Raw genomic sequence first — 26108 nt, 5'->3', positions numbered from 1 at the left:
TGCATGTGTATCATTTATTTATGATTCCTTGAGGATCGTAAACAGTTTTACGTTAACGACATTATCATAGAAGGTCCGGAACTTTTGCGACTGAACTTCACGCTACTCTTGGAACTCTGTACTTAATCCTAGAATCAATGTCTGGCATCATTTAGAGAACGAAGGAGAGCAAGACTTAGAATATTCCTGTGCCTCCCTTGGGGCTTCTCAAATAGGTTTTCCGGAAGATGCTTTAAATGTCTCTTGTTAGCAGGCAACAGTGTAAAGTCCACATCGACAACGAAGTCACCGGTAGTGATCGGTTTAGCTTCTCTTTAGAGCAAAAGAAGAGAGAATTATTTCTCATGTGTTCTAACTTAAGGGTAATCAGTAATTCAGCTTATCTTACCTGCTCATTCCCAGTTTTGTCTCCCTCTCTTTTCATTCTTTGCTTGGAACGGTAAAATGCGCTCCCGGAATACTTAAATTTTGTTAGTTTTCCTAGTCTGCTGTTTTCTTTCATGCTTGATGTGGGCTGGGCCTTATCTCGTGGCTTGTTCACAGATGGCCATAATGACTATGGCCCTAACGTATGGCCCTATGTCACCCCAAGTACATTCCCAAGTGGCTGCCTTTACAGAACTTTTCCTTCCGGGAAATTTTACTTTAACTAGGAAAGAAAAAGTCCTCTTTGAACCACTCTCCCAAGTGTACAGTTAGCAGAGATGGAAAATCGGGCCTACCCTTGACGGAGGGGAAGGGATTTGGAGGGTGTGAGCATTTCTTAGAGAAAGAACAGGACAGCTGAAATAATTCTTGCTTGGATGTCAGCTAAGGGAGCATCTCGGCAACAGCAACGAGGCAAACGAGCCTGGAGAAGACTTTCCTGCTGATCAGTCTCTTTTCCAGAGCCTCTCACGGGCTTGCCCGCAACTTTGAGCCCAGAAGTGCACGCATCAGGAGTATGACTTCATCAAGTCTATGATTTTCCTATACACACGCTGAGGAGCGTCGAGGCCCCAGATGAAATCAAAGTGGTTCCAATCAGGCAACAGGTCGAAGTAACGGAGATTCCTGATCTGGGGGAGTATCCTGGCCACATCCTGGGGTGTTACAAGGACATCATTGCCCCCAACCCACATAGCGGTAGGCACTCTCATGGTGGTCAAGTCATAGAGTGGGGGGCGGCTCTGGAAGAGACAGAAAGAGCATTCGTGACAGAAAGCTCCTCATGGCCACCACTGGGTTCAGATAAGCAGACAGGCTGCTCAGTGAGCATTTGCCACGATCATAGTTCTTTCAGGCTCTGGGAAGTAGAAATATTACCTGCAGTGGTCCCTGTCTTCAAGGAGTGGGAAGGAACAAGGCAAGATAGGTACATAAGCATTTGCCTACAAAGTAGGGTATGTCAAAAGCCAAAAAATGGCAGGGAAGGTAAAGAAGAAATGACTTCCGACTGGGGGTTTCACAGAAAAACAAGTCATTTGAAATGACTTTTGAGGGAGCGTGGGATTTTGACAGATAGGGTTGAAGGCAGGAGGGCTTTCTAGCAAGTGGCAAGAGTGTGTACCCCACGGTAAGGATGGTAAACTGTCACGGGAACCCCAGGAAGAAAATATGTGAGTGGATGAGGTAGGAGACAGACAGTCAAGGTCCAGACTCCAGGCTAAGGTATCTTGACATCTTTCAGAAGTCGGGGGAAGTGAGGCAGGGTCACTTCTCAGAGCTCTGTCTTAAGATGACTACATGGGCATCTTATGGGATGACCTTGAAGAAGGAATAGGTGGAGGTAGGTCCTGAAACCATCTAGACAGGCAGTAGGGATGGTCCAGAGAAAGGGATAATGGAAGCCACAAGGATGATTAGATTCTCCAAGGGAGAAAGGAAGAGGGGTATGAAGAATCTTGGAAGAGGTTGACAGTTTGCAAGTGCGGGGAATGGCAAGTAGCCAGTGTAGACGGAGGACAACAATCAAAAAAGGAAGGAAGGGGCGCCTGGGTGGCTCAGTCGGTTAAGAAGCTGACTTCGGCTCAGGTCATGATCTCGTGGTTTGTGGGTTCGAGCCCCACATCAGGCCCTTTGCTGACAGTGTGGAGTCTGTCTGTCAAAATAAATTTATTTTTAAAAAGGGAAGGAAAAACGCAAGCGCACTACGTTATTGAAGTCTACGTTGGGGCAGTGAATGGCAAGGAGGCTATGGTGACTGACAGACCATGTTACCTGAAGGCAAGAACGGGCCATTGGATTTGGTAATGAAAAGCCACAGGCCACTTTACATAAAGTAGCTGTATAGAAAAATGAAGGCCCAAACTACATATCCCGGGGTTCAGGAGCGAGTGGAAGAGGGGAGGAAGTGGAAAAACTCAGCCTTTTTAAATATTAAAAAATGTTGGTTGCAAACAGAGGGATGGATTAGTGAGCGATAGAATTGGTAGGTTGACAGAAGGTTGTTTGTTCATTTTCCAAAAGGAATAGCAGTTCACTGAAGACGACAGAAGGAGCCAGGAGGAAGAGGAGGTGGGAAGAGATGGGGTCAAGGGCACAAGCCCTCAGACTCGGGAAAGAAGAAGGCCTCCATTTTGGGAGAGAGGAGGGAAGAAGAGAATCAAGGGGACAGAGACATTTTAAGGTGGATAAGAGGGGCGTTAAGAAATTTCATTTATGGGGCGCCTGGGTGGCTCAGTAGGTTAAGCGTCTGACTTTGGCTCAGGTCATGATCTCACGGTTCATGGGTTTGAGCCCCACATCAGGCTCTGTGATGACAACTCAGAACCTGGAGTCTGCTTCTGAGTCTCTCTCTCTCTCTCTGTCCCTCCCCCACCTCTCAAAAATAAACATTAAAAATTTTTTTAAATTTTTTAAAAAAATTAAAAAAAAAGAAATTTCATGTATGCAGCCAATAAGTGTTAAGGGCCCAGGACATGCCCAATATCTTGCCAGGTGAGAAAACAGTGGTGAACACAACAGAAGGGAATCTCTGCCCTCACGGAGCTCCCACGGGCTAATTCTCTCGTTCTCTATCAAACACAGTGTACACAGAGACTGCACTGGGAATTTAGGAGGGCAAAGTGTTGAGACCAGAATATAATAAAAATTGATTTCAAATGGCCTAAAATCAGACACACATAAAACAGGTTTGGCTTGAACTAAGGTAGGACCATCTATCGAACCGCTGAGAAATTCTAAGGACGTTGACGCTCTCCCATACTTAAGTCAGCACGTTGCACCCTTCAATCTTACAATTTTATTTGTTAATTTTGCCTCAATAGAGCTGAAAAAGAAAGGACTGTGACTAACAATGGTCTTAAGGGAGTGTGTGAGATTTTTGTTTCATTCTCTTATAAACAGAAACAATATACAAATGTGCAATATACAGTATAACGTGCTCATTAAAAATAATGGAAGTGGAAATATGTGAAATCCCAAATGAGAGCCTCCTTTATTCCTTCACATTCTTCCCCTTCATTCTACCTTCTCCTCTGTGAAGGTAATCTCTTTAACATTTGTTGCTGGGTTTGTTTGTTTGGTTTTTTTCCTGGCCCGATTCTAAGAATTTGCAAATATATGCATCTGTGACTATACATGGTCTGAGGGGCAGGGGAAAACTTCGGGGGTAGCAGAAATGTTTGGTATCTTGATTGTGGCATGGTTACATGGATGAACGTATTTGTCAAAACTCACTGAATTGGAAAACCAGCGAATCTTCTTGAATGTAAATCACGCCTTAATCAAGCTTAAAAAACAGTAAAAGCATACATACCTCTCTTAGTCGTCTTAAGGTCTGGTAGAATAATTTCTCTAACAATTCAATCCATTAGTGAGAAACTGACTGGTCTAATAAATAGCCTTAACTATAGATCAGTCTGGGAAAACATTGGAAACATTTAATTTAGTGAAAGAAATGATGCCAAGAGGATTAATCCCAAGTACGGAGGGTTAAGCGGGTGTACAAATCGTAGTGTGAAAATTCAGAGGGAAAAAAGATACCAAAGGCTCAAGTCTTCATGGGTAGATAATATTCCTTTAATGTTCTTGTGGGATCCTACTTTTTTCCTGTTGGTATCAGGAACTGGGTATTCATCTACTCTGTACGTTTTCATAGATTTTTATAAAACAATTTCCATTAATATACAGTCAACAAAATTATGTTAAAGAAAACATCTCAGTAACATTGACTAGATCTTGCCGTTACTGTAAATGAAAAAGCAAGATTAAAAATTGTGTCGGGGGGAGTGCCTGGGTGGCTCAGTTGGAAGAGCATCCGACTTTTGATCTTGGGGTCATGAGTTCGAGCCCCACGTGCGCTGTAGAGATGACTTAAATAAATAAAACTTTAAAAAATATGTCTAGAAGCAGCGGTAGTGAGAAGATTGGAAAAAATGCAGTAAAATATTGACACGTCTAGTGTTCTCTGGGTGGAGGGATTACAAATTATTTGAATTCCTTAAGATACGCTTTTTTTTATTTCTAGACTTTCTGCGATGAATGCATATTTAAATGAGGCGTTTCTTAAAAAGCTCTATCAATGAGAATGCCACCAATGGCCAGGTAAGATTCTTTTCACTCTCTGATAATTTCTTTCTTTTTTTTAGCGTTTATTTCTTTTTGAGAGAGAGAGAGAGAGAATGTGTGAGTGTACCTGTGCGCATGAGCAGGGGAGGGGCAGAGAGAGGGAGAGACAGAGCGTGAGCGGAGGAGGGGTAGAGAGAGAGGGGGCAGAGGGTCCAAAGTGGCTCTGTGCTGACAGCAGCGAGCCCAACGCGGGGCTCCAACTCACCAACCGCAAGATCATGACCTGAGCTGAAGTCGGAGGTTTAACCCACTGAGCCCCCCGGGCGCCCCTCTGATAATTTACTATAATTTCTCAAAAGCTGGCTTCTGGGGCAGTTCCGAGCCGCTCACCTGATTGTAATGATGCATGTTCTCAGCTTCGCTTCCCCAGTCATACGCCCTGAATTCATCTGATCGGTAAAGCTGAAATAAATGTGTTTTGGAAAAGTAATTAGAGTAAGAGCCACAACTGTTAACAGCAAGTCTTGGGAAACCACTAGGCACTGGTTAGAAAAAAAGGCTCCCGGAGCACCAGAAGGATATAAATACATTTTCACTACTAGAAGCACAAGGTCAACAGAAAGGGAAGCAAGGATCTCCCTTGGTTTGAAGGAAGAACTAATGGAAAATCTACACCCCTCAGGGGGGCAGTCAAATCTCTGGGGAAGGTTCGGTCTCCTCAAGCTTTCCCTGGCTACCTCTCGCTTCAGCTCAGGGTCTATTTTACAAGCTCCGATCTAAGATAGAGTTCACTTATGTCATCTACTTGGTCTCCACCATACCTTGCCCTGTCCTTTAAAATCGGGGGACTCAGGGGCGCCTGGGTGGCTCAGTCGGTTAAGCATCCAACTTCGGCTCAGGTCATGATCTCACGGTTTGTGGGTTTGGGCCCCGCGTCAGGCTCTGTGATGACAACTCGGAGCCTGGAGCCTGCTTCGGATTCTGTGTCTCCCTCTGTCTCTGCCCCTCCCCCGCTCACACTTTGTCTCTCGCTCCCTCTCAAAAATAAACATCGAAAAAGAATTTTTTTAAAAATCTGGGGAAATCAAACCAAAGACAGTGTCAAGGACAAAGCAGACACCGGCTTTGAAGCTTCTTAGGGTAGACCGGCTAGCCTCGTCCTTTCGGATGTAGTGAAATAAGCTTGGAATAGTTTTCCACAAAAAAGACGCTACCTGTTTTATATGCAGGATGTTCTGTATTGATGATCCAGTGGGAGCGTGTGACATATACACGTCCATTCGACTCTGAAGGGAAATAAAACACGGTACAGCAAAACTCACCCAATGAAATAAACTACACCTTCCAGAAGCCGAGAGCAGTGGTGCTAAGAATTAGCAAATGAAAGCTGGGGTTTTGGAAAGGACCAAGCGGGTAAGATAAATAAATCATGCCAGGCGCTTGAATGTGAGTAAACCCCGGGTTGCTTGGGAGCAAACTGACATCAGCTTGGAAGCCGTGGGTTAATTGGCTGGTTTTGAAGTAGGAGAAGCAACAATGGTCATCATGGGGCAGTGTGCTTTAGGAAGGTGCTGTGTGCGAGTGTAGGGATGTGGTGTGCTTGTGCAGGGTTGTGCACTGTCACAAATCACGAGGCCAAAAAAACCGGGATTTCAGGAAGTAACTTTGTTCATTAGGAGCTTTGTGACTTCGGGCAAGTCATTTCACATTTCCGAGTTTCTGTATTTTCACCTAGTAAGTGAACATACTAAACAATCCTACGTGCCAGCCTTTTGTGAGGATAAAAATAAAGTATCGCAAAAGAAAAGCAAAAAACAATCGCTTCCCTAGGTGCTGTACTTTGGCCTTTGCAAAACAATAGAGAGATGAAAATTATAGAGCTACAATAGTAATTGTAATCCTATGTCCTAGAATACCGTATAATGAAAGCGATCAAGGGAACTATCAGAAATATTTACTTTTGGGACACCTGGGTGGCTCAGTCAGTTAAGCGCCCAACTTTGGCTCAGGTCATGATCTCACAGTTCCCGAGTTTGAGCCCCACCTCGGACCCTGTGCTGACCGCTTGGAGTCTGGAGCCTGCTTTGGATGCTCTGTCTCCCTCTCTCTCTCTCTGTCCCTCCCCCACTCGCGCTCTCTCTCTCAAAAATAAACACTTAAAAAAATTAAAAAATACATTTACTTTTGAATAAGCAGGCTTTGAACAACGGTTCCCATTGTATTTCCGTTGGGCACAACTTAGCCTCTTGAATAGGGGTAGAGCGGGCTGGCAGAGACCAGCTATTTGAGAACTAGCCTCACTGTCACAGCCTCACTGGCCGCCATATGGAATTCAACCACATCAGTCCGCAAATGTAAACTCCTCCTTCTCCTCCTCCTTGAATTCTCCTACCAGGAAACAAAGAGTTGATGAAACAGGACTGTTCCTTTTCTGTGGGGAAGGGATTCGACCTCCATCCCATTGTGTCTTGTGCTTTCCAAGTGAAGTGAGGAGTTTTATCCGGGGCCAACAGCACCCAGCGAATGAAGGCACACAGGAGATAAATTCAATGCTTGGATGTACTTCTCTTCTCTTCTGGGATTATTATTATTATTATTTAGGGCACAGGAGTGGTTGTAAAATGAAATGGACGGTAGTAATGGCGGTTGAGAGTAAACAGGTGAACCCTCTACTCATGGTGGGACATCATCGTTTTCCGTGTGTGACCAGGGACGGAAGGATGACGCTGCCTATTCTTTTCCCTGGTCTTCACAGTCGTGGTCCATTGAATACCTCATCCATGCTTAGCCAATCTTTGCCCTTATGCTTTAGAATATCGTATCAACCTTTGCCGTTTAACAGATACATCAACGAGAGCCAAAGAAAAGCTGGAATTTCTTAGAACATCCAATGGTCCCCTGATCATCATACATACCACGTTCATATTTTTCTTGTTGGCTCCAGCCCATAAGGACATAATTTCACTACATATCACCCATAATATCTTATTGTTGCAGATTTTGGTAGACGGTGCCTTGCCCATCTTGTCTTCTAAAAAGAAGCCTTTGGTACCAAAAAAACGCTGTGAAAAGAAGAAAGAAGTATCCTTTCAAGAACCATTTGCAGACCCCTTGATGTTCCCCTCCATCCCCAGGAATGAGGATTCTCGGGAGATCTGTTTGTGTTTGTATTTGCTGTTTTTGCCAAGGAGACCAAGTCATCCGGGAAAAGAAACGACTCATGAATCCATCTCCCTCGAGGGAAGGCTGTCTGCTCAACTCTGCCCAAATGCAGAAAACGTCCCGAACTGAACTGAGGTCAACACCCTTTGCAACAGACCTGTCAACCACACGAAAGGGAACTTACATCACTTGAGCTTACAGTAAACAACACAATAAAACCACTACGAAACCAGTCATTAGGGACTATGGAGATTCTTCCTTGTATTAGCTCACAATTGTTTTTTTCCATTCCCACCACTTTGCCCTAAACCAGGGCTTGATTTTATATAAAAATTACTATGAAACCTGAATTGGTCTCCTTGACTTCATTTTGGCCCAAATCCATTTTAGCCGACACCCCAATTTTGGCAAAACGCGATGCTTTTTGTGGCGTGAACTTTTTAGAGAATCCAAAAGCAAACAGAAAAAAAAAATCTTTGGATGGATAAAGTCCCAAATCCACATTGGGCACCAGACTGTTTTTTCAGCCCTTGGAAAATAACCAATAAATGTCTGAATGAATAATGGGGCTGTAGGACATTTGGGCTTGGGCATGTTAACAAACCTCCCCTATGAGAAAAGGTGTATTATTCAGGCTTATGTAACACACGATCCGAGATGGGATCCTCAGATACATTTCGGTGGAAACGAGCCTACCTTGATTACGGAATTTGGAAGTAGAAAAAAACTGGTAAAAATGCCCGTGGGATATTTGAATGAGACCACAGGACCCAAGGCAAAATTCATTTTGATTCTTTGTGCCAGTTCAGGCATGGTGCAAAAGGCTACAAACCCTAAGAGAACAGGAGACAAGACAATCTTGTAAAAATTAGAAATACCGAGGCAACGTCTATACTAACAAAAGTAGGACTCTGCTTTGACGGGTTGTCTTTCTATTGCAACCATCTTGCGGATGAATTGGGAAACTTCCGAGATGTTCTGCAAAGATAATCTGCCTTCAGTCCCTCTGCTGTCAAGTGTCCATTTTTCTCGGATTCTGAACAATGTACCTATTGGTCGGGGAGAGCGAGGGGATAAGCTGTTGGAGCCGCCCCTGCCGAGGGGCCGGGGGCGTCTTCGCTCACAGGCATGGGCTAAATGCGGGCAATGCTGTCAATTTACCACCAGCTCTGAGATGCCAGGATGAGTCACAGAGCTTCCAGGAGCAAATAATTGGTTCATGGGAGGTGGAACAATCAGTTCTTTATGTAGTATCATCCAGTTATTCCACAATTTGTCTTTCTCACCGTGCAACCAGATTTCACTACTCCCAGTGCTTAACTGGATGCTTAGCAGCCTCCAGAATCTTCCCTGCTTTCCCTCGGTCCACTGTGGTCCTGGGGAGGACCAGCAGTCTCCACTTGCTCTGATTTTCCTGCAACACTATAGCACCTGTTTCTAGTCCTCCCGGGACCCTGTCAGTGTGTGTGTGTGTGTGTGTGTGTGTGTGTGTGTGTGCACACGCGTGTCGCAAACGCATGGGGACACAGCCGTAGCACAGAATTTTTTTCCCCTGAAATTCTTCTTGAAGCATTGAAACCATCTTGGCCAAAAAAAGAACTGACTTTGTATTGATGGGCTGAGCAGCTGCTACAAAGACTGAAACGGGAACGCGGGTAGGGGGATACTTCTCCCCAGATCTTTGGAGATGTGCGGAGAGGAGTTTTTCCACGCTCACGCTCACTAGTCTTGAGCTGGAGCCTGGCTTGCTAAACACCTTGCCAGGGACGGGCCCTTCTCACAGGCCAAAAATTGCTCCCTGGAAAAGAGCATGCCCTAAATGCAATGCAGAGCCCTGCTGATGGGATCATTTGTTTTCTTTGCGGGTCAGACGGAAGAGCATCCCTATGTCCTGCCCACTTTTCTAGACCCCACTCGAGTCATTCCTTCTCCTTCCAGTCCTTCCACATGTCCCACACCCCACTGGGGCTGTCAGACTGACCTGCTTTGAATCTGTGCCCTTTCTGCTAAGACACCTGACCGAGGGTCCTCAACACAAGACCCTAAACATAGTCAATGCTCGCTAAGTGTGCGCTAGGATAATGCAATTATTTGCCAGTTAGTGGCAGGTTTTTTGTTTGTTTGTTTGTTTTGTTTTGTTTGTCTCATTAAAATTTTTTATATCCTTTTAGAATATGTCCTGGGATGCTCATTGGCTGTTCCAAACATATCAATATAAAGCACCAATAAATATACATTTGCTGTTGATGGTAATGGTGATAAGGAGACTGTAAGATTATTTATTTTTTTTGCATAGTTTCACCCCAGCTGAAATATTGCATTCCACATAATCTCTTAAAATGGAAAACATTAATGGAAGATCGCTAACAAATTGGCATTATTAATAGTATGGCTTCCTCTAAATTTTTACTTGGAACTGGATTTTTTATTTCTTTCTAAAAGATGTAGTAAATCATTAAGAAGTACATTTTCAGAGAGTAGGATCTTGGGCTTTTGAAAATTTTTCTACATAGTGCTTACATTTAATTGCGATGCCATAAATATTAAGTCACACGCTAAATGGGCCCAGTTGACATATGCTTTTGTGTTTCAACTAAAAAAAAGTGATCGTATGTTTTCAGTTTGTTCATATAGAGATATAACCTCACCCTTTTACTATTTTTTAAAAATCCCATATGGGTTGTGAGGCAGGTATGATTGATACATATTTATCATTGTTCAGGGTTATTTCAAGGCCTCAGGCTTTACTTTTTCAGCTCAGAGGGGACCTAGACGCTTAACTCTTTGGAAATACTTCTTTAGATTTGGGGCACATGGAAATTATATCACGGTTACAAATGTGCTGTTGGGACCAGACATGGAGGAAAGATTTGTCCTACACACAGTCTCTGAAATTCAAGTTCACAACCTCATAGGGCACTAGGATTTCATGTCCGGCACAGGACAGAGAATTAAGGGCAAATTCACAACCACTTAGGACACTAGGTTAACACATCCAGCACAGGACAGAGAATTAAGGGCATGATAAATGACAGTTACTCTGTTCCACCTTAAAGGCGAACTCTTGCAAGGCTCCAACCTTGTAAAACACAGACATTTGTAAACATACCTATTGTCGTGCCAAGGGAGTGTCCAATGAAATACAGCTTCTCCTGACCAGTTTTATTTACAATGAAGTCTATTATTCCTGGAAGATCGTATTTGGCCATTTCATCAAAACTGCAAAATAAAACAGGGGCTTATAAACACTCGCTCCTAAGTTTAAGACGCAGAGCACCTGCTCACTTAGTTTTTATACACAGAATTCTGTGCTGTTCACTCATTTGCCTTGCATTTCATTATTTAACCGGTCACGTGCAGGCTATTGGAGCCTTGTTGGCTGCATTTCTATGCGTTACTTTTAACGGGGCTGATTTCAAGACTTGTGTGTGCTGTCTGATGGTCAGTCCTACCCTTTCTCCCCTTCATCCCCTTCCTTTTTCCATCTGGTTTTTCTGCCTCTACTTCAAACACCCCCAGGGCGCTTGCAAGATTCATGCCCAGCTTTGGAAACAGAAGTAGTTGCAAATCACGACTCTGGCTGAGTAACTTTTGATGAATTACTTAAACGCTCTGAGCTTCAGGTTCCTCATCTGGGAAAGCAACATAATGCCAGGGATGTAGCAAGGCTGCTAAAGGTCGTCTTGTAGTAAACAAGCTCCACCTTCCCGACCAAGGGCCACGGACACAAAATATTATCCTGATGTTTGCCCCTGCCCCAAATTTACTCTATCCTTCCTTTATTCTTCCTCTGCCAGTGGGTGCTGACCATTTCATTCGTGTGCTAGGAATGCACCTTCTGTTCTGGCAGCTGGCTTGCAAACCAGCAGGGAGGTTAGCCTTGGGAAGTCTCTTGCAGGCATCAGCCTGTCCTCTGATGCCCGCAGAGAACACTTTCCCTAAAAGAAGCAGGCAGCGTATTAGACCATTGTTCTCCATTGTCCATTAGCAAGGTTTTAAAGACCTCCTATTGGGTCTGTCCTGAAAATGGTATTTAATACCGTCTCAACCAGAGTTTCTGTAAATAAAATCGAGTACTGGTACACATCATCTCTGCAAAACTGAGTGACCATCCGAGGGGAAAGACCTGTATTCGTAGCGTCGGAATGCACATAAGCTTCTCGAGGGCCGGTACTTTGCTTACCGTTGAGCGCTCAGGGCCCCGAACTATGCAGAGACGAGACACTCCGCAAACATTGGTTGAATGAGTGTGTGCACCGGTCCTAGAAATGTCCTGAGCTGCCCCTTGAGACATGCTTATAATGTACAGTATTGGACAGAACTGGATGTTAAAATGATCCTGGGAAAATGATGTAACTTGCTTGTGGCAGAATCAGTGGAAATCAAACTCCTTGCTATTTCTCTGCTTTGAGATGTTAGTAGAAGCTACACGGAACCACGTGACTCCCAATATTACAGATTATTATTAATATCATCCACACTATTATATTCAAAGCAATGGTCCCAAAGTCTCTTCATGATTTTTCTTAGATACCGTTTACCTAAAGGCCCAGAATTTTTCTTCAGTCACTGAGAGGGTCTTGTGTCTTCTTGACCAAGTGTTTCCCCGACTGTTTCCCATCCAGACATCGTAACCTGCATCTGCTAGGAGGAATCCAAGGCTGCCATTGGCATAATTCTCAAGCCAAGAGGCATTGTCTGCAAACAAAGCGTGTTGCAAGTACACAACTGGCCGGCGACCTGGAAGGAGGGAGGAAGAGAGAGAGGAGAGAGAGGATAACTTCTGATAAGTAGACCATCTCAGGAACGTGATAGAAACACACACATGCCCAGAAAAAGCAAAAACCTAATCAGCATTCACCTTTCCCTTTCATATGGAGCGTTTGGTTAACATGATGTAGGTTTCTTGAGCACATGCATTGCGCCTAGTGGTATGTTGACAGATGGCCAGGATGAGCTTGTTAAATTCTCATAACAACTCCATAAAGTAGCTACTATTTTAAGGATCCTCATTTTCCAGAGGAGGAGATGCAGCTTTAGAAGGTAGTTAGGTGACTTTCCCAAGGGTCCACCCAATTAATGGGGTGCAGAGCCAGGACTCAAGCCTGGTTCTGTTTAACAACCAAGTGGGTGCTTGTAACGGTGCTCGCTGCTCCATGAACTCACTTTTGCGTATCTCCTGGGTCTGGCTGGCGGAGAAGTGAAAATGATCATGCTTGATGGTGTTCTGTGCCTCTTCCAGGGAGGAGGGGGATGTGACCGTAAATGGACAGCATCTGGCTCCTTGCCAAGCCTCTAGCCAAACCCCCTGCCTCTGCTCACTGGAGAGCATTTGAAAACCCAAATACAATACAACCAGCTCAACACCCCTCTGACAACAACCGAATTCCTGAGGGAGAAGATCTTCAGGGTGGAAGGTTCCAAAAAGGCACCATCATTCAATGGGTAAGAGCACATGCTCTCTGGAGCCAGGCTGGATTTGAATTCTGATTCCATCACTTGCTATTTGTGTGACCTCGAGAACCTGCTTTGCCTTATCATCTGTAAAATGATAACCATGAATAGTACTGACCTCATACGGATGCTGAGAGCTTTATCTGATATAAATTAATGTAAAGCTTTTAGAATAATACACTTAATAGATTCTTAATTCCAAATCTTCCCCAAATCCTCCCTCAAGTAAAACCTTTCCTGGCGAAATCCTCTCCTTTTATGCTTCCTGGCCATCCTCCCCCCCCCCCCCCAATTTGGGCTGGTATTGAAAGGAAAGGAAGATTAACAGAAGACCCAGGATGCCGTGTTAATGTGAATTTCAGATGAACAATAAAAAAAAAAAACGTTTTGTATAAGTACATCCTAAAGTGGAACTTGTATGAGAAACCGATCTGTCATTGATCTGAAACTCACCTTTCACAGGGTGTGTCCTATTTTATCTGGTAACCCTACGAGCCCCACTCCCAGTTTTCATTCCAAAACCCTAGAATTACACATTTCTTTGTTAGAGTCAGAGGAAGTTAAACAGCGTGATGTTAGTTGCCCCTGAATGTGACTGGCAGGAGAGCCGGTGCAGCAATCTGAGTAAACGACTTTGCCCTGGAGCCTCCCCAGATACTTTGCTCAGTCTTCCCTCTTTCTCATCCCGAGATCTGCAGTTATGTGTCCCTATTTAAAGAATAATTCCTCTGCTTTTGCACGGCTGGCTCTTTATTCCAGAATTCAGACCTTCCTAACACCATGTTCTTTCATTCCACAAAACTTCTGTCCCTCAAATCAAAACATAGGTGAATGTTCCAGTTTTCCTTCCTGGAAAAAAAGTTGCAGATATGTCATGATCATTTAACTTGATTTTTTCCCCCCTTTAGCCTACAGAGAAAGGCCTGTTGATCTTTGCAGGGGCAGGAGAGACTGCACGCAACCCAGTCAACCTCACACAGCCCAGCAAACGTCTTTCCAGCAGCCAGGAAATCTGCTTTCCTGGGATGTAACAATTTTCCGCATGAGAGATCAGTAATGAACCAGCGAAATGCACGCTTTGCCTTTGCATTTACACCCCTACCCGCAAGCCAAGCCACCCGCCTTCAACAAGATCAGTCTTGCCCTTTGTATTTTTAGCTTCTTGCCTGGCTTCAGAGAATGGGAAAAAGAATGAGGCTCCCTGTTGACTATTTAAAGACTCATCCAGTTTTGACAAACCAGTCATTCCGTTCAAGGAAAGCCAGCACTCAGTGTTAGTCATTTGCTGTCCTCCTTCGCAGGAGAGACACATCTCATACCTGTGCTTCTATCATCTCTTCGCCCGTGGGGGATTCTATTGATGCTGAGGATGTACCCGTCTTGAGTGGTGACTTCATACTCTTCACTGGGGTAGCCATTATAGGTGATGATCTCGCTCTGTCCAGTGAAAATACAGGTATTAGCTCAACATCTTCTCCAGAGGTCATCAGAAGAAACTAGAACAAAGAATCTGGTGTGTGTTTATTGGAGTGAGTGATGTGAAATCTGTAGCCCCAGGTAACTGTAAGGTTAATTTACTATGTAAAGTCTTGATAACGAATAAGCAGACTATTAAAAAAGATCTACTATTGGCAAATCTGGGGGTGAGTGGTTGGGTGGAGATATTATTTAGTATCGACCCATTCTTCTTCTTTTTTTTAATATGAAATGTATTGTTAAATTGGTTTCCTTACAACACCAGTGCTCATCCCAACAGATGCCCTCCTCATTCTTCTGACAAAACTATGTTCTCAAGCCGATTCTCCAGACCCCTCTTGGTTTAAAGATAATAAAACCACAGTCCACTAGAAGGCTGTCATATCTATCATCCAAATGGCTTAAACTATAAATTCTTAATGTTTTAAAAATATAATTTCAAAAGAGGAGGTTGCCTACAAACATGAGTTCACTTGATGTGACTAGAGAGTATTATTTATTCAGTCAGAAGAAAACATCAGCCTAGCTTGACTCAGAGAAATGTTAAAATCACTTATGTTTTTTTTTTTTTTCATCTGTTTCCTTCTCTAAGATTTTTCTGCTATCACAAGACCTTTGCTAATCTCACAACCCACGCATCAGCCTTATGTGATGTCTTTCGGAACCTCGCGTGACTTACAATATTCATCCACACTTCAGGATTCGCTTCATTTTCCAAATTAAAGAAGCTACCAGCATTTAAAGTTCCACAGAGCAAACAGGTTGTTGTGAAAAACAGCCACATCGTGGGAATGCCTGACATAAGACATTTAATAATCACAGATTAATCTTATACATCAACGTTGATGAAGGGATGAAAATAACGCCCTGGTGAAAACTGAAAGACGAGTGTCCTAGAAACACCAAGAAAGCGTGGGAGGGAGCCAACACAGTAAGCTACCTCTGAGCATGTGAATCCATTGCTCTCATGGACACTGCTATGACCCCGTCCAGTTCTTGAAGGAAATTTAATTTAGTATGGAGGCTTATTTCTTGGTTTTCTTTTACTCAAAGTTTTTCAATTATGTCATTCAGTCTCTGCTCACCTTCCAGTTGCCGGATACCTGAAGAATCCGAGGACAGGTGTCTAAGCCACAGCCAAGTGGAAAGTGCCCCTATTCTCTACCCCAACCGGCTTCCCACAAGACAAACAAGAGCGATGAGCAGAGAACCTGACTATCAGCTTCCAGGGAAGGGGTTATTTGCCTTGGGGACACCCAGAGGGGAAGGTAGCGCATTGAAATGTGTTATCTCTTCCTTGGCACGGCTTCAAAGCATTTCTTCCAAGGCAGCCCGACCTCATTGCGGTGCAGAGGGCTCGTCCTATACGAGTTGCAGCCCCATGGTCCGAGATTGGGATCCAGCCTCACCATGGACAAGATTTCTGACCTTTGGGCAACTGATTTAACAGGTTTCTCTCTTGGTTTCCTTGTGGGCAAAATGAGGATAACGACGTAACGTCCCTCACAGGGTTACAGGAAGGATTAAGTGACCTACCGTGCAGTAAGTGTGTGTAAGCCCTTTCTCTATTTTTCCTAATCTGAGCATGAGCCAGAAAGGAACATCAGAGAACTTTTACTGGAACAAATTAATGACTGACTTCTAGAAATGGAGAGCTTCCTTCTGAAGTTAATAGCTTTCCATACATTTGCTGTCCGGTTGAAGGCAATCTTCTACCTGCAAACGTTACGTAATTTTAAAGGTTTTTAAACCTAGCGGTAGCTAATGTCTACTCAGTGCTGAGCTCGTGTGGAGAAGAGCTCTACGTGCCTCGTGTATGTTATTTAAATCTCAAAGAAACTCCATGAAGTAGGTTCAATCATCCTCACCTTAACAATGAAGGAAACCAAGGCTTAGAGAGAGATTTTAGATCTGTCTAAGGTCACAGAGCCAACAGGTGACAGAGGGGGACCAGGAAGGCCGGCCAACTCCCGGTAGCACCCTTACATCTGAGAACCATTCCCGACCCACCTCCCGGGGTTGTGATCCATTTTGATCTCACCTACTTGAGGAAGCTTCCCCTGCTCCCGAAGACTCTGTGCCGATTAGGAACCTCCGGACTTCTGCATGTGACATCAGGCTGAAGAATGAGATGTCGTTGCAGTGACAGTTAGAAGCTGGAGAGAGGAGAGACCGGAAGCCCATGGAAATGAGGAAACCCTGCACTAAGGCACCACCCAGGGCGTCTTCCTGACGCCCCAAATGTCATGATTCGCTTGTAGATTGGGAAATAGTGGTCTGCACGATGCCAAATAACCAGTTTGACTGAATCCTTCATGTTTCCACTGAGTGTCTGCCACGGCAGGGAGGGTTCAGCAACAGTTTCAAAGTCTTGCAGGAGATGGGGAAGTAGGATGTACCGATCATCCTCATGGCCAAAACCAGGCATAACAAAGCCTACCTTTCCAATGCCGAAGCGTTTCTGTCGGGGTCACGGGAAGCCATGTATGTAAAAGCACTGATGTCAACCATGCAGCGTGGAGGGATGCGATTGATTGTGGCTAAGCCGTGGCAGTGAGACCATCCAGACTCCAGGCCCTGGACGCCGGGCGGAACCCAGTACTAGCATTGTGCCAGAGGGAACTGACCATCGTGGGTGCTGAACCATAGACCACGCCCCTTTACTTAGAACAAAGGGGAAGCGCACCTCGGTGGCTCAGTCTGTTGAGCGTCTGACTCTTGACTTCCGCTCAGGTCGTGATCTTCTGGTTCGTGAGTTCGAGCCCCACATTGGGCTCGCACTGACATTGCAGAGTCTGCTTGCAATTCTCTCCCTCTCCCTCTCTCTCTCTGCCCCTCCCCCGTTCACTCTCTCTCTCTCTAAATACACAAATAAAATTTTATAAAATTATAAATAAAAAAAAAGTAGAAGCAGAGGCCAGAGGAGAAGGAAGGGAATTTAGCTCTACACCCCACCTGGAACAATAGTGGAGGCCATGCGCATCAATTTTCTGTCCCACTCTGTCTTCTGTACGCCTGTAGGACCCTAGCAGCCACCGCATCTCTCGGGGACAAGAAGCAGGAAGAAAGCTACCTCCTCCCTGGCCCAATCCAGTAATTTCAGTTCTTAGTTTGGACTCATTCTCCAATGATCTCAGAAACAAAGATATTATTTGTGTGTATCCAAACCCTAAGATCTGCTCCACTGGAAGGGGAAATTTCATGCCAACCACACGAGTGTAAATTCAAAGATAGCACTCAGTTTATTGGAAGAGGTGGAAGGATTATGGACCCTCCAGCCTCCTTCCGCCTTTGAGGAAGGACATCCCCCCCCCCCCCCCACCTCCCGGTTCTTGATGGCCCAATGGCAGAGGCGTGCGGGCTTGCTGGGAAACGCTCAGGGCTTCTGACTTGAAAAAGCGCTTCTAACAGAACTTTAGTGGACTCTGGAGAGTTCTAGGAAGCACAATGTTCATACTATTAATGTTGATTCAAGGTCATGGCTCCATGTGGAAATAGCATGGATGGAGTTAAACGTCTCGGGCCTTTACAGGTTGTAGCCCAGCACAAATACAAAATAATAGTGCCTACTCTCTAGAAGCTCAAATTTTCCCTGCCTTTTTTTTTTTGCCCATAATTTTAGATGATATTAGAACTGGAAAGTGATCTTGGGCAAAATGTAGATTGAGGGGCAACCTTTCTGAAGCTCTGTGGTATTTCTGATATCTTGATCCAAAGATCATATTGCAGTCTGAGCAAATTTAAAAAAATTTTTTTAATGTTTATTTATATATTAAAAAATTAATGTTTATTTTTTGAGAGAGATATAGAGAGAGAGAGACAGAAAAAGACAGAGCACAAGTGGAGGAGGGGCAGAGAGAGAAGGAGCCCAGAATCCAAAGCCGGCTCCAGGCTCTGAGCTGTCGGCACAGAGCCCAACACGGGGCTCGAATCCACGAACCACGAGATCATGACCTGAGCCAAAGTCGGACGCTTAACCAACTGAGCCATCCTGGTGCCCCATGAGCAATTTTTTAAATGATGGCTGCCGGTTCAAATATCCAGGTAGCTAAAAATATGCGGTTGAGCATAGAACATAGGTCCTGGAATCTTGGTGTCCATCTGTGAAAATAATTCTTATTTTCCATCCAATGTTCTCATTCAAAATATATTTGCTATTACATCACATCTTTTTGTTTGTTTGCTTGCTTCTTTCTTCCCAAGGCTGGTTTTTCATAATATATAAATTTGTATCAAAGGGGGATAGCTTTCCCCTGAAAACAACTGGAGGTTAAAAATATTAGGTTGTAACTAACAAGATACAAAATAGAAGCTAATGAGAATTTTGGAAAAATAAATGATTTGAAACTTTTGCCCTGGAATAAAAGACTTTGCACGGGGCACCTGGGTGGCTCAGTTGATTAAGCCCCTGAATTTTGGTTTCAGCTCAGGTCATGATCTCATGGTTTGTGAATCTGAGCCCCACGTAGGGCTCTGTACTGACGGTGTGGAACCTGCTTGGGATTCTCTTTCTCCTCTCTCTCTACCCCTACCCCGATTGCTCGCTCTCTCTCTCTCTCTCTCTCTCAAACAAAACAACCAAAACAAAAGTTAAAAAATTTTTCCAAAAGACTTTTCATGAGCAGGAACACAGAATTTGTTGCTTGCTTGCTGGATAATTTATCTAATTCATTATACATCTTAAAATTCAAATAGGGCTCAATAAAGCTGCACACACACACACACACACACACACACAGTGTGATTGATTAGTACACTTTGGCTTTAGGAAAGGCACTTTAAATTACGTGTAGCAATTTTATTTCTTCACCCAGAAAGCAAAGTTGGCCATGCTCATAACATCTGTAAGATACAATGCTGTTTCTGAGATCGTCTGTGAGACTAAAGCAGGTTGTCATAAATGCTGCTGTCCGTGAATCTCCATGTCACCTCCACTAGACTACACCCACCTTCACACACCGCATGGTGACAGTAAAGATGCAGAAGAGAGAAAAGGCAAATAAAATCTAAAATGCGCAAAGGAAAAGAGACATTTAAAGAGACATTATTACCAAAAGCGCAGGTCTGGGATGACATCCCCGTCCCCAGAGAGGCAGGATCAGGACTGTGTTCGTGGCAAAGGTCAAAGCTTTGTGAGAATGGAGAGGAGGGGCCATGCCATCTAATAGGAGGAGATTTATAGCATCTGATCCTCCAAGTAGGTTTACCTGCCCAGCTAGCTGCTTACTTAATGTGCAGAACTTATGTATGGTATTCTCTACAGGTCATTTTGTACTTGAATTCCTGTAGGACGTATGTCCCAGTGGAGGTGCTTTTTTAAACACACACACACACACACACACACACACAGCACTTGGCCAAAAAATTCAAGTTGACTCTAGTTTGAGATACAGTCTCATTAGTTTGTGTAGGTGAATCAATGGAATGTGCAGTAAGGGTAACGTTGGTTGTTTTGATACATGGTCCTATTTCTTTTCTGAGTTAGCTTTTTATTGCTTTAAACTGCTGTTGAATCACCTTCAAATCTCCCCAGCACCCCTGAGAATGGGTTGATGGCTTTTAGCATCACAGGATCTTGATTTCATCCCTCCCCTCATCACCATCAGCATCAAACATAGTCTCCGGGTGAGTGAATTAATGAATGGATGGATGAATCTGGAAGTCCAGAAAACATTGCTTAGTTACCCAAGAAAACTAATATTATTGTTATCCATAAAAAGAGTGAACTCTTGATTATTTATTGAATATTTACTTTGCATCAGGCATCTTACCTTGTTACTCTGGCAGCCTGGCTATAAATTCTGCTGGATCTCTTTGCTTTAAAAGCATATTACAGTATGCTGCAAAGGACATTTTTCTTAATATTATTATATGGTAGATTTCATAAGAGAGCAAGCTCATAGGGAAAGTCAATCTTGCTTTGTTTTTGTACTAAGTTGGAATAATGCCACCATTAGTTATAGATTGCTGCACATACTGACACAGTAAAAAATTGCTACTGATATTCCTTTTTCTGCCTCCAATTTCGCCTTAAATCTACCCATTAGGGCACAGTCTGGTATCTTTCACGCAATCTCTCTTCTCAACCTTATACATGCAGAATTATTCAAGTTTTTTCCTACAAATAACCAGATTTCTTAGGCCAAAATAACCTCTTTTCTCTATGCCAGCACTTTCCGATGGAAACATGATGCAAAGTACACATACCATTTAAAGTTTCTTACGGCCACGTCTCTTAAAGTGTAAGGAAATGGGTGAGATTAAGTTTTGTATTCTACTTCGTTTAAACTAATAGATCTAAAATATGATCGTGTCAACATGCAATCAATATTATTCATGTGAGACTTTAGTTGATTTCTTGTTTGTTTTGTTTTGTTTGCACTAAGTCTTTGAAACCTGAGGATTCTGAGACACTCACAGCCCATCTCCGTTAGGACTAACCGCATTGTAAGTGCTTACTAGCCACATAGTGACTGTGTATTAGAGGCTACAGCTGTCCCCTATCGGTCTTGAAACTTTCCTCCAACTTGAAGGGACTCCCCTCAAAGACATAACTTTGTATCGTATATTTGACCTTAGTTGAATATCCGCCAATCTGCCTATTTACTGTCTGCATCATCAAATTCCTTTCTCAAGTGCTTGGCCTCTGCTCCCCCACCGAGACTTGAGTCTCACTATCCCGCAAAAAGTTTTGCTCACCAATATGTAGCGACAATACTTTATCAAAAGCACAAGGGACACCAGTGTTCTCAAGGTCAGTAAATCTAGAGAGCGTATGACGTTGACTCTACTCCAACAACAAACGCCAAACTATTATTTAAAGTTTTTTTTAAAATGATTTCATATTTCCTGGCAAAGAAAATGTCACTGAAATGATTATGGCATCATTTATTTGTTTATTTATTCTAGTGTTTATTTTTGAGAGAGAGCTCGAGCGAGATGGGGAGGGGCAGAGAGAGAGGGAGACACAGAATCTGAAGCAGGCTCCAGGCTCCGAGCCGTCAGCATGGGCAGCCCCACGCAAGGCTCGAACTCACAAACTGCGAGATCATGACGTGAGCCAAAGTTGGATGCTTAACCGACTAAGCCACCCAGGTGCCCTGATTATACTGTTACTTAAATTCATTTACAAGTTCGACAGCTTCCTGGATTTACCTCTTCCAAGAGTGTTGGTTAAACAAACAAGAGTTAAACATGTGTGCAGTTAGTACGGATTTTTGGAGAGGTTTTGTTTTGAGATCACACTTTGACTGATTGTCCCTAAAAGATGACTGAGTCCTTAATATGGAACTGAGAAAGTATTTGTCCATGGCTAACCTTGGGGTTCCAAATAGCCATGTAGTAGCCAAAGCTTCCTTATCTCAGCTGGAGCTCTGGAAACTTCTATCTAGATTCCCTGGATCTGCCTAATGCCTTCTCCATGTTGTGGCTATTGTCATCACTTTATTTTATTTTATTTTATTTTATTTTATTTTATTTTATTTTATTATCTTATTTTAAAGTTTATCTATTTTGAGAGAAAGAGAGAGAGAGCTCCAGAGAGACAGGGAGGGAGAGAGAGAGAATCCCCAAACAGGATCCGCACTGTTAGTGTAGAGTCTGATGTGGAGCTCAAGCTCACGAACCGTGATGTCGTGACCTGAGCCGAAACCAAAAGTCAGACACTCAACTGACTGAGCCATCCATGCGACCCTACTGTCATCACTTTATTTTTATTTTATTTTATTTATTTATTTATTTATTTATTTATTTATTTATTATTTTTTTAAATGTTTATTTATATGTTAGAGAGAGAGAGAGTGTGCATGAGCCAGCAGGGGAGGGCCAGACACAGAATCCGAAGAATCTGAGCTGTCAGCACAGAGCCTGATGCGGGGCTCGAACTCACAAACTGCGAGATCATGACCTGAGCCAAAGTCAGATACTTAACTGACTGAGCCACCCGGGTGCCCCTGTCATCGCTTTAAAACATGCATCTGAGTCTGTTTTTTTTTCTTTAATGTTTATTTATTTTTGAGAAAGAGAGACAGTGTGAGTGGGGGAGGGGCAGAGAGAGATGGAGAGAGAGAATCCTAAGCAGGCTCTGCACTGTCAGCACAGAGCCCCCACATGGGACTCGAGCACACAAACCCTGAGATCATGACCTGAGCTGTAACCAAGAGTCTTAACCAACTGAGCCCTCAGGGACACCATCTAAGTCTCCTTTAAGCACTCTTGAAATTAACACTCTGCAATGGCTTTGCAGTCACAGTTCTGTAACCGGCCGGGAAAGCCTAGAGCCCAGGCTCTGTGCCCCTCTGGCACTCACCTCGTCCCCTCTCTCCCTGGCTCTCTGTGCTTCTTCAACTGTCTCCAGTGAGCCTAGCTCCTGCCACCCGAGCCAGTCCCCTGCCTGGAATGGCCAAAAGACTTTACATATCTGAGATGTACTTTTATTTGCTCAGACAAGACTTCCTTCCCTGTCCACCTTGATGAGGGTGCCCTTCTTGTTGGTGGCTTCACCACAATTATGATTAAAGATGTAAATTCTGTGAGGGGGCAGTTGTTAAATATCTGCTTTTACTCTTTAGTCTATAAATTTCACTTGGGCACAACAGCCTCTACCTTGTTGCTCCTTGTGGTCTGAATGCCTACTTAGATCACAACAGGCACTCACAGCATTGTAGCACCAAGAGTAAGAGCTCATTACAGACAAGATTCTGAATTTTAGAAAACTGCTAAATTGGGGGAACTATCTACAAGCTTCAGTTCCTTAATCTATAAAGAAGGGATGAGAAAAGTACCACTTTTATAAGACTATCATGAAGATTAAACATACATGTATACTGATTAGACTGTTAGTTACATGTGGAAAAGTCTCCATGTATTCGAAGGATGTGTAGGTGACGATTTTATGTCAAATCGTAAACTTCCTCTGTGGTTTTTTTCCCCCTGCACTCCTAGGATCTCCTATGTGTTTTATTACAGGGAAAGAATACACTAGTTTCGCCAAAAAATGGATACGATTCTTGTGACAGCTGTGGAGTCTAATGCAGATTCTAAACACATGTTTTGATTTATGCTTTGTCCCTTGCAAATTTCAGTTATGTGACTCAGCATGTGTAAGTGCAGTCACTTTCTGGGACACTGACAGTATCGAGTCAGGATATGCCCGTCTGAGATGCCATAGTCACCAAAGAGGTGCCTCTCTATGCAGCCTACTGGCACTGTGCCAACCACCCTTTCCCATTCTATACCCTCCCCTTTACATATGACAAGAAATTCTTGACAAATGAGTCTTAGCCAAAATATGTTAAATTGCGTGTCTTGAAAGTACCCCTGTTCCTATAGGACCTACTCCAGTGCTTGGAGGACAGAGAAGGTACTCCTAACCATTCAGTAACTATTTATTGAGTATTGGTTCTGTGTAAGCACAATGAGACCAATCCACTGTCGTTGGGCAGTTGGGCTCCTGCCCAAGTTCATTTGGAAACCAAATTAATCTCCACATGCTCTGTGCCTTTTACTTTCTGTGAATACCCCCAAGGCTGTCTTTACAACTCACGTCGTTCTCTTCCTCCTCTGGGATGTCTTGTCTGTCCTCAGCTTTCTATGATCGTTCCTGTCTTTGAGGTTCAATAACACTGCGCCCCACCATTCATGTGGCGCTTAGGGTCTGTGACGGTACGCCGTCAACCTCCATGTACACGTGATTATATCCACACCGTGGAGGCATACGGAAGTGCTCTTGGGAATTAGAATAACCAGTGAGCTATTTGCCATTTGACCTTGGGTACCTTAGTTAATTATTTCTGGTACTGATCTCCTTCATGTGCAAAATGGGCATACTAATATCTAAGTCATAAACTATTATGTGGATAGATGGGATAATGTGTGTCTTGTTCAGTAATGTCTTGTCACATAGCAGGGAATCAATAAATATTAATCCTCGTCCCCATGTACACACTCAGTACCTCCCCCCCCCCCATAGCACTGGATAGTACGGCGTCAGATAAAATAATAGATATCATTTAATTGACTGTGTGAATAAATGGAGAATAATTGATTGACAAATACGATTACGCTGGTCATACCGCACCATGAGACAGTACTGGCTCCTGTACTGGACAGCTTTGGGTTCATCCCCCTGCCCCCCAAGATCACTCCACGACCTCAGGAAGTTATTAACTTTTCAAACATTGGGACTTCTTATCTGGAAAACAGAGGAAATGTGGAGTCCGTCTTCAGGGCTATGATGAGAATCCAGTGAGATAACCATACAGAAAACACTGAGCGTAGTGCTTGGCAAAAAATAAGTAGAGATGATTTCTATTAATGTTACTCACATAAATGTATTCAAGTCTCGGGAGGCCAAGGAAAAAGTTCTTGGGATTAAATATGACTTTACACACGCCATTGAATGTCTTGGTATATGTAATTCCTATGCGAATTAAGAATTCTATTTTTCCATATAGGATATGGGTCATGATTGACAATATTAAGCCATTATCTGTGCCCAGCACTTTACAAATGATAACATCTGCTAACCCTTTTCTTTGGAACTGGTATTGAGTTAAAGTCTTTCGTGGTATCTCACAACTCAATACCAGAGGTACTTAACAATAGCTCCGTTTTACAGATGGGAAAAGTGTGGATCAGAGTGATTAGTTGACTTGTCTTTGGACATAATGATAGCAACAGAGCTAGGAACCAAACGTAAAGACTTCAGGGCCCGTGCTGAAGGGCTGTGCTATACAACTCTACCTCATATACGGCTTTTGTCTTCATGACAGCATATGGGTTAGTCAAGAATGAGTGTCTCCATGTTGTAAAAAAAAAAAGAAAAGAAATAGCTAGAATCGACGATAAATGACTTCCCCAGGATCACGTAGTTAATCAGTAGTGGTGCTGGCTTTGAACTTCTGTTGATTTATGCTACCATGAGCATTCTCTCCCCAGCAATTCCACGTTACTGCTCGGTCAATAAGAGAAGGGGTAATTATACCTATGAAAGCCCTTTAAAATTTATTTTATTTTATTTTTTTAAGTTTATTTATTGATTTTGAGAAAGAGAGCTCAGGGGAGGGGCAGAGACCGAGGGAGAGAAAGAGAAGCCCCGTGCCGGGCTCGAACTCGCCTGCCGTGAGATCACGGACCTGAGCCGAAATCAGGAGTCGGATGCTTAACTGACTGAGCCCCTCAGGCGCCCCATTAGTTTATTTTATTTTTACTGTTGAAGTTCGATTGGCATACGATGGTCTATTAGTTTCAGAGGCACAACATGCTGATTAGATAATCCTGCACATTGTTCAGTGTTCACCGCAGTAGGTGAGTTGCAGCCGGCTCCACAAGATGGCGCCTGGACGATGGACCCCCAAAGGTGTGAAACCGGTCAGCCTCACGAAAGAAAGCTCAGGTGCAGACAAAGGAAAGGCCTCTCCTTACAGGGGATGGCAGCTTCTCAAAATTTCCCATTCTACTAAATACAGACGGAGCAGTGTTTTGTTGAGGCTTGGGTAACTCAGCGTGGCGGGGCAGGGCTTCGC

General features: G+C 43.6%; 1 protein-coding gene across 6 annotated transcripts; it reads right to left on the bottom strand.

Moving 5' to 3' along the window:
- On the bottom strand, nucleotides 1–21393 carry LIPN (lipase family member N). Of its 6 annotated transcripts, none has more exons than XR_006701818.1 (12): nucleotides 19635–21389; nucleotides 16625–16702; nucleotides 15263–15378; nucleotides 14427–14544; nucleotides 12195–12393; nucleotides 10763–10872; nucleotides 8350–8486; nucleotides 7407–7553; nucleotides 5706–5777; nucleotides 4882–4953; nucleotides 389–1169; nucleotides 1–312 (listed from the first exon to the last, which is right to left on the bottom strand). XR_006701818.1 is itself a non-coding variant. In XM_045439478.1 (12 exons), exons 4-12 carry the CDS (start codon nucleotides 15365–15367, stop codon nucleotides 936–938), a joined length of 1194 nt encoding a protein of 397 aa, XP_045295434.1. In that variant the 5' UTR covers nucleotides 15368–15378; nucleotides 16223–16299; nucleotides 16625–16702; nucleotides 19635–21389; the 3' UTR covers nucleotides 1–935. The 6 variants fall into 6 exon arrangements, 5 of the variants coding, with proteins under 5 accessions (XP_045295434.1, XP_045295435.1, XP_045295437.1 ...); XM_045439478.1 differs by adding an exon at nucleotides 16223–16299 and having other exon boundaries at nucleotides 1–1169; XM_045439479.1 differs by having other exon boundaries at nucleotides 1–1169; nucleotides 19635–20238; nucleotides 20355–21389.
- Between the last annotated feature and the right edge of the window lie 4715 nt (nucleotides 21394–26108).

This window comes from Leopardus geoffroyi, chromosome D2 (genome assembly GCF_018350155.1).
Source record: "Leopardus geoffroyi isolate Oge1 chromosome D2, O.geoffroyi_Oge1_pat1.0, whole genome shotgun sequence".
NCBI lineage: Eukaryota > Metazoa > Chordata > Mammalia > Carnivora > Felidae > Leopardus > Leopardus geoffroyi.
The sequence above is the reverse complement of the archived record's forward strand: the minus strand, read 5'-3'. Positions and strand labels throughout refer to the sequence as shown.

Coding starts and splice junctions, on each gene's coding strand:
- LIPN (XM_045439478.1), bottom strand. CDS start 15,367: ATGTGGCTGTTTTTCACAACAACCTGTTTGCTCTGTGGAACTTTAAAT. Junction 8,487..10,762: donor CTCCCTTGGCACGACAATAG/GTATGTTTACAA, acceptor CTGTTCTCTTAG/GGTTTGTAGCCTTTTGCACC. Junction 4,954..5,705: donor ACATCCTGCATATAAAACAG/GTAGCGTCTTTT, acceptor CATTTATTTCAG/CTTTACCGATCAGATGAATT.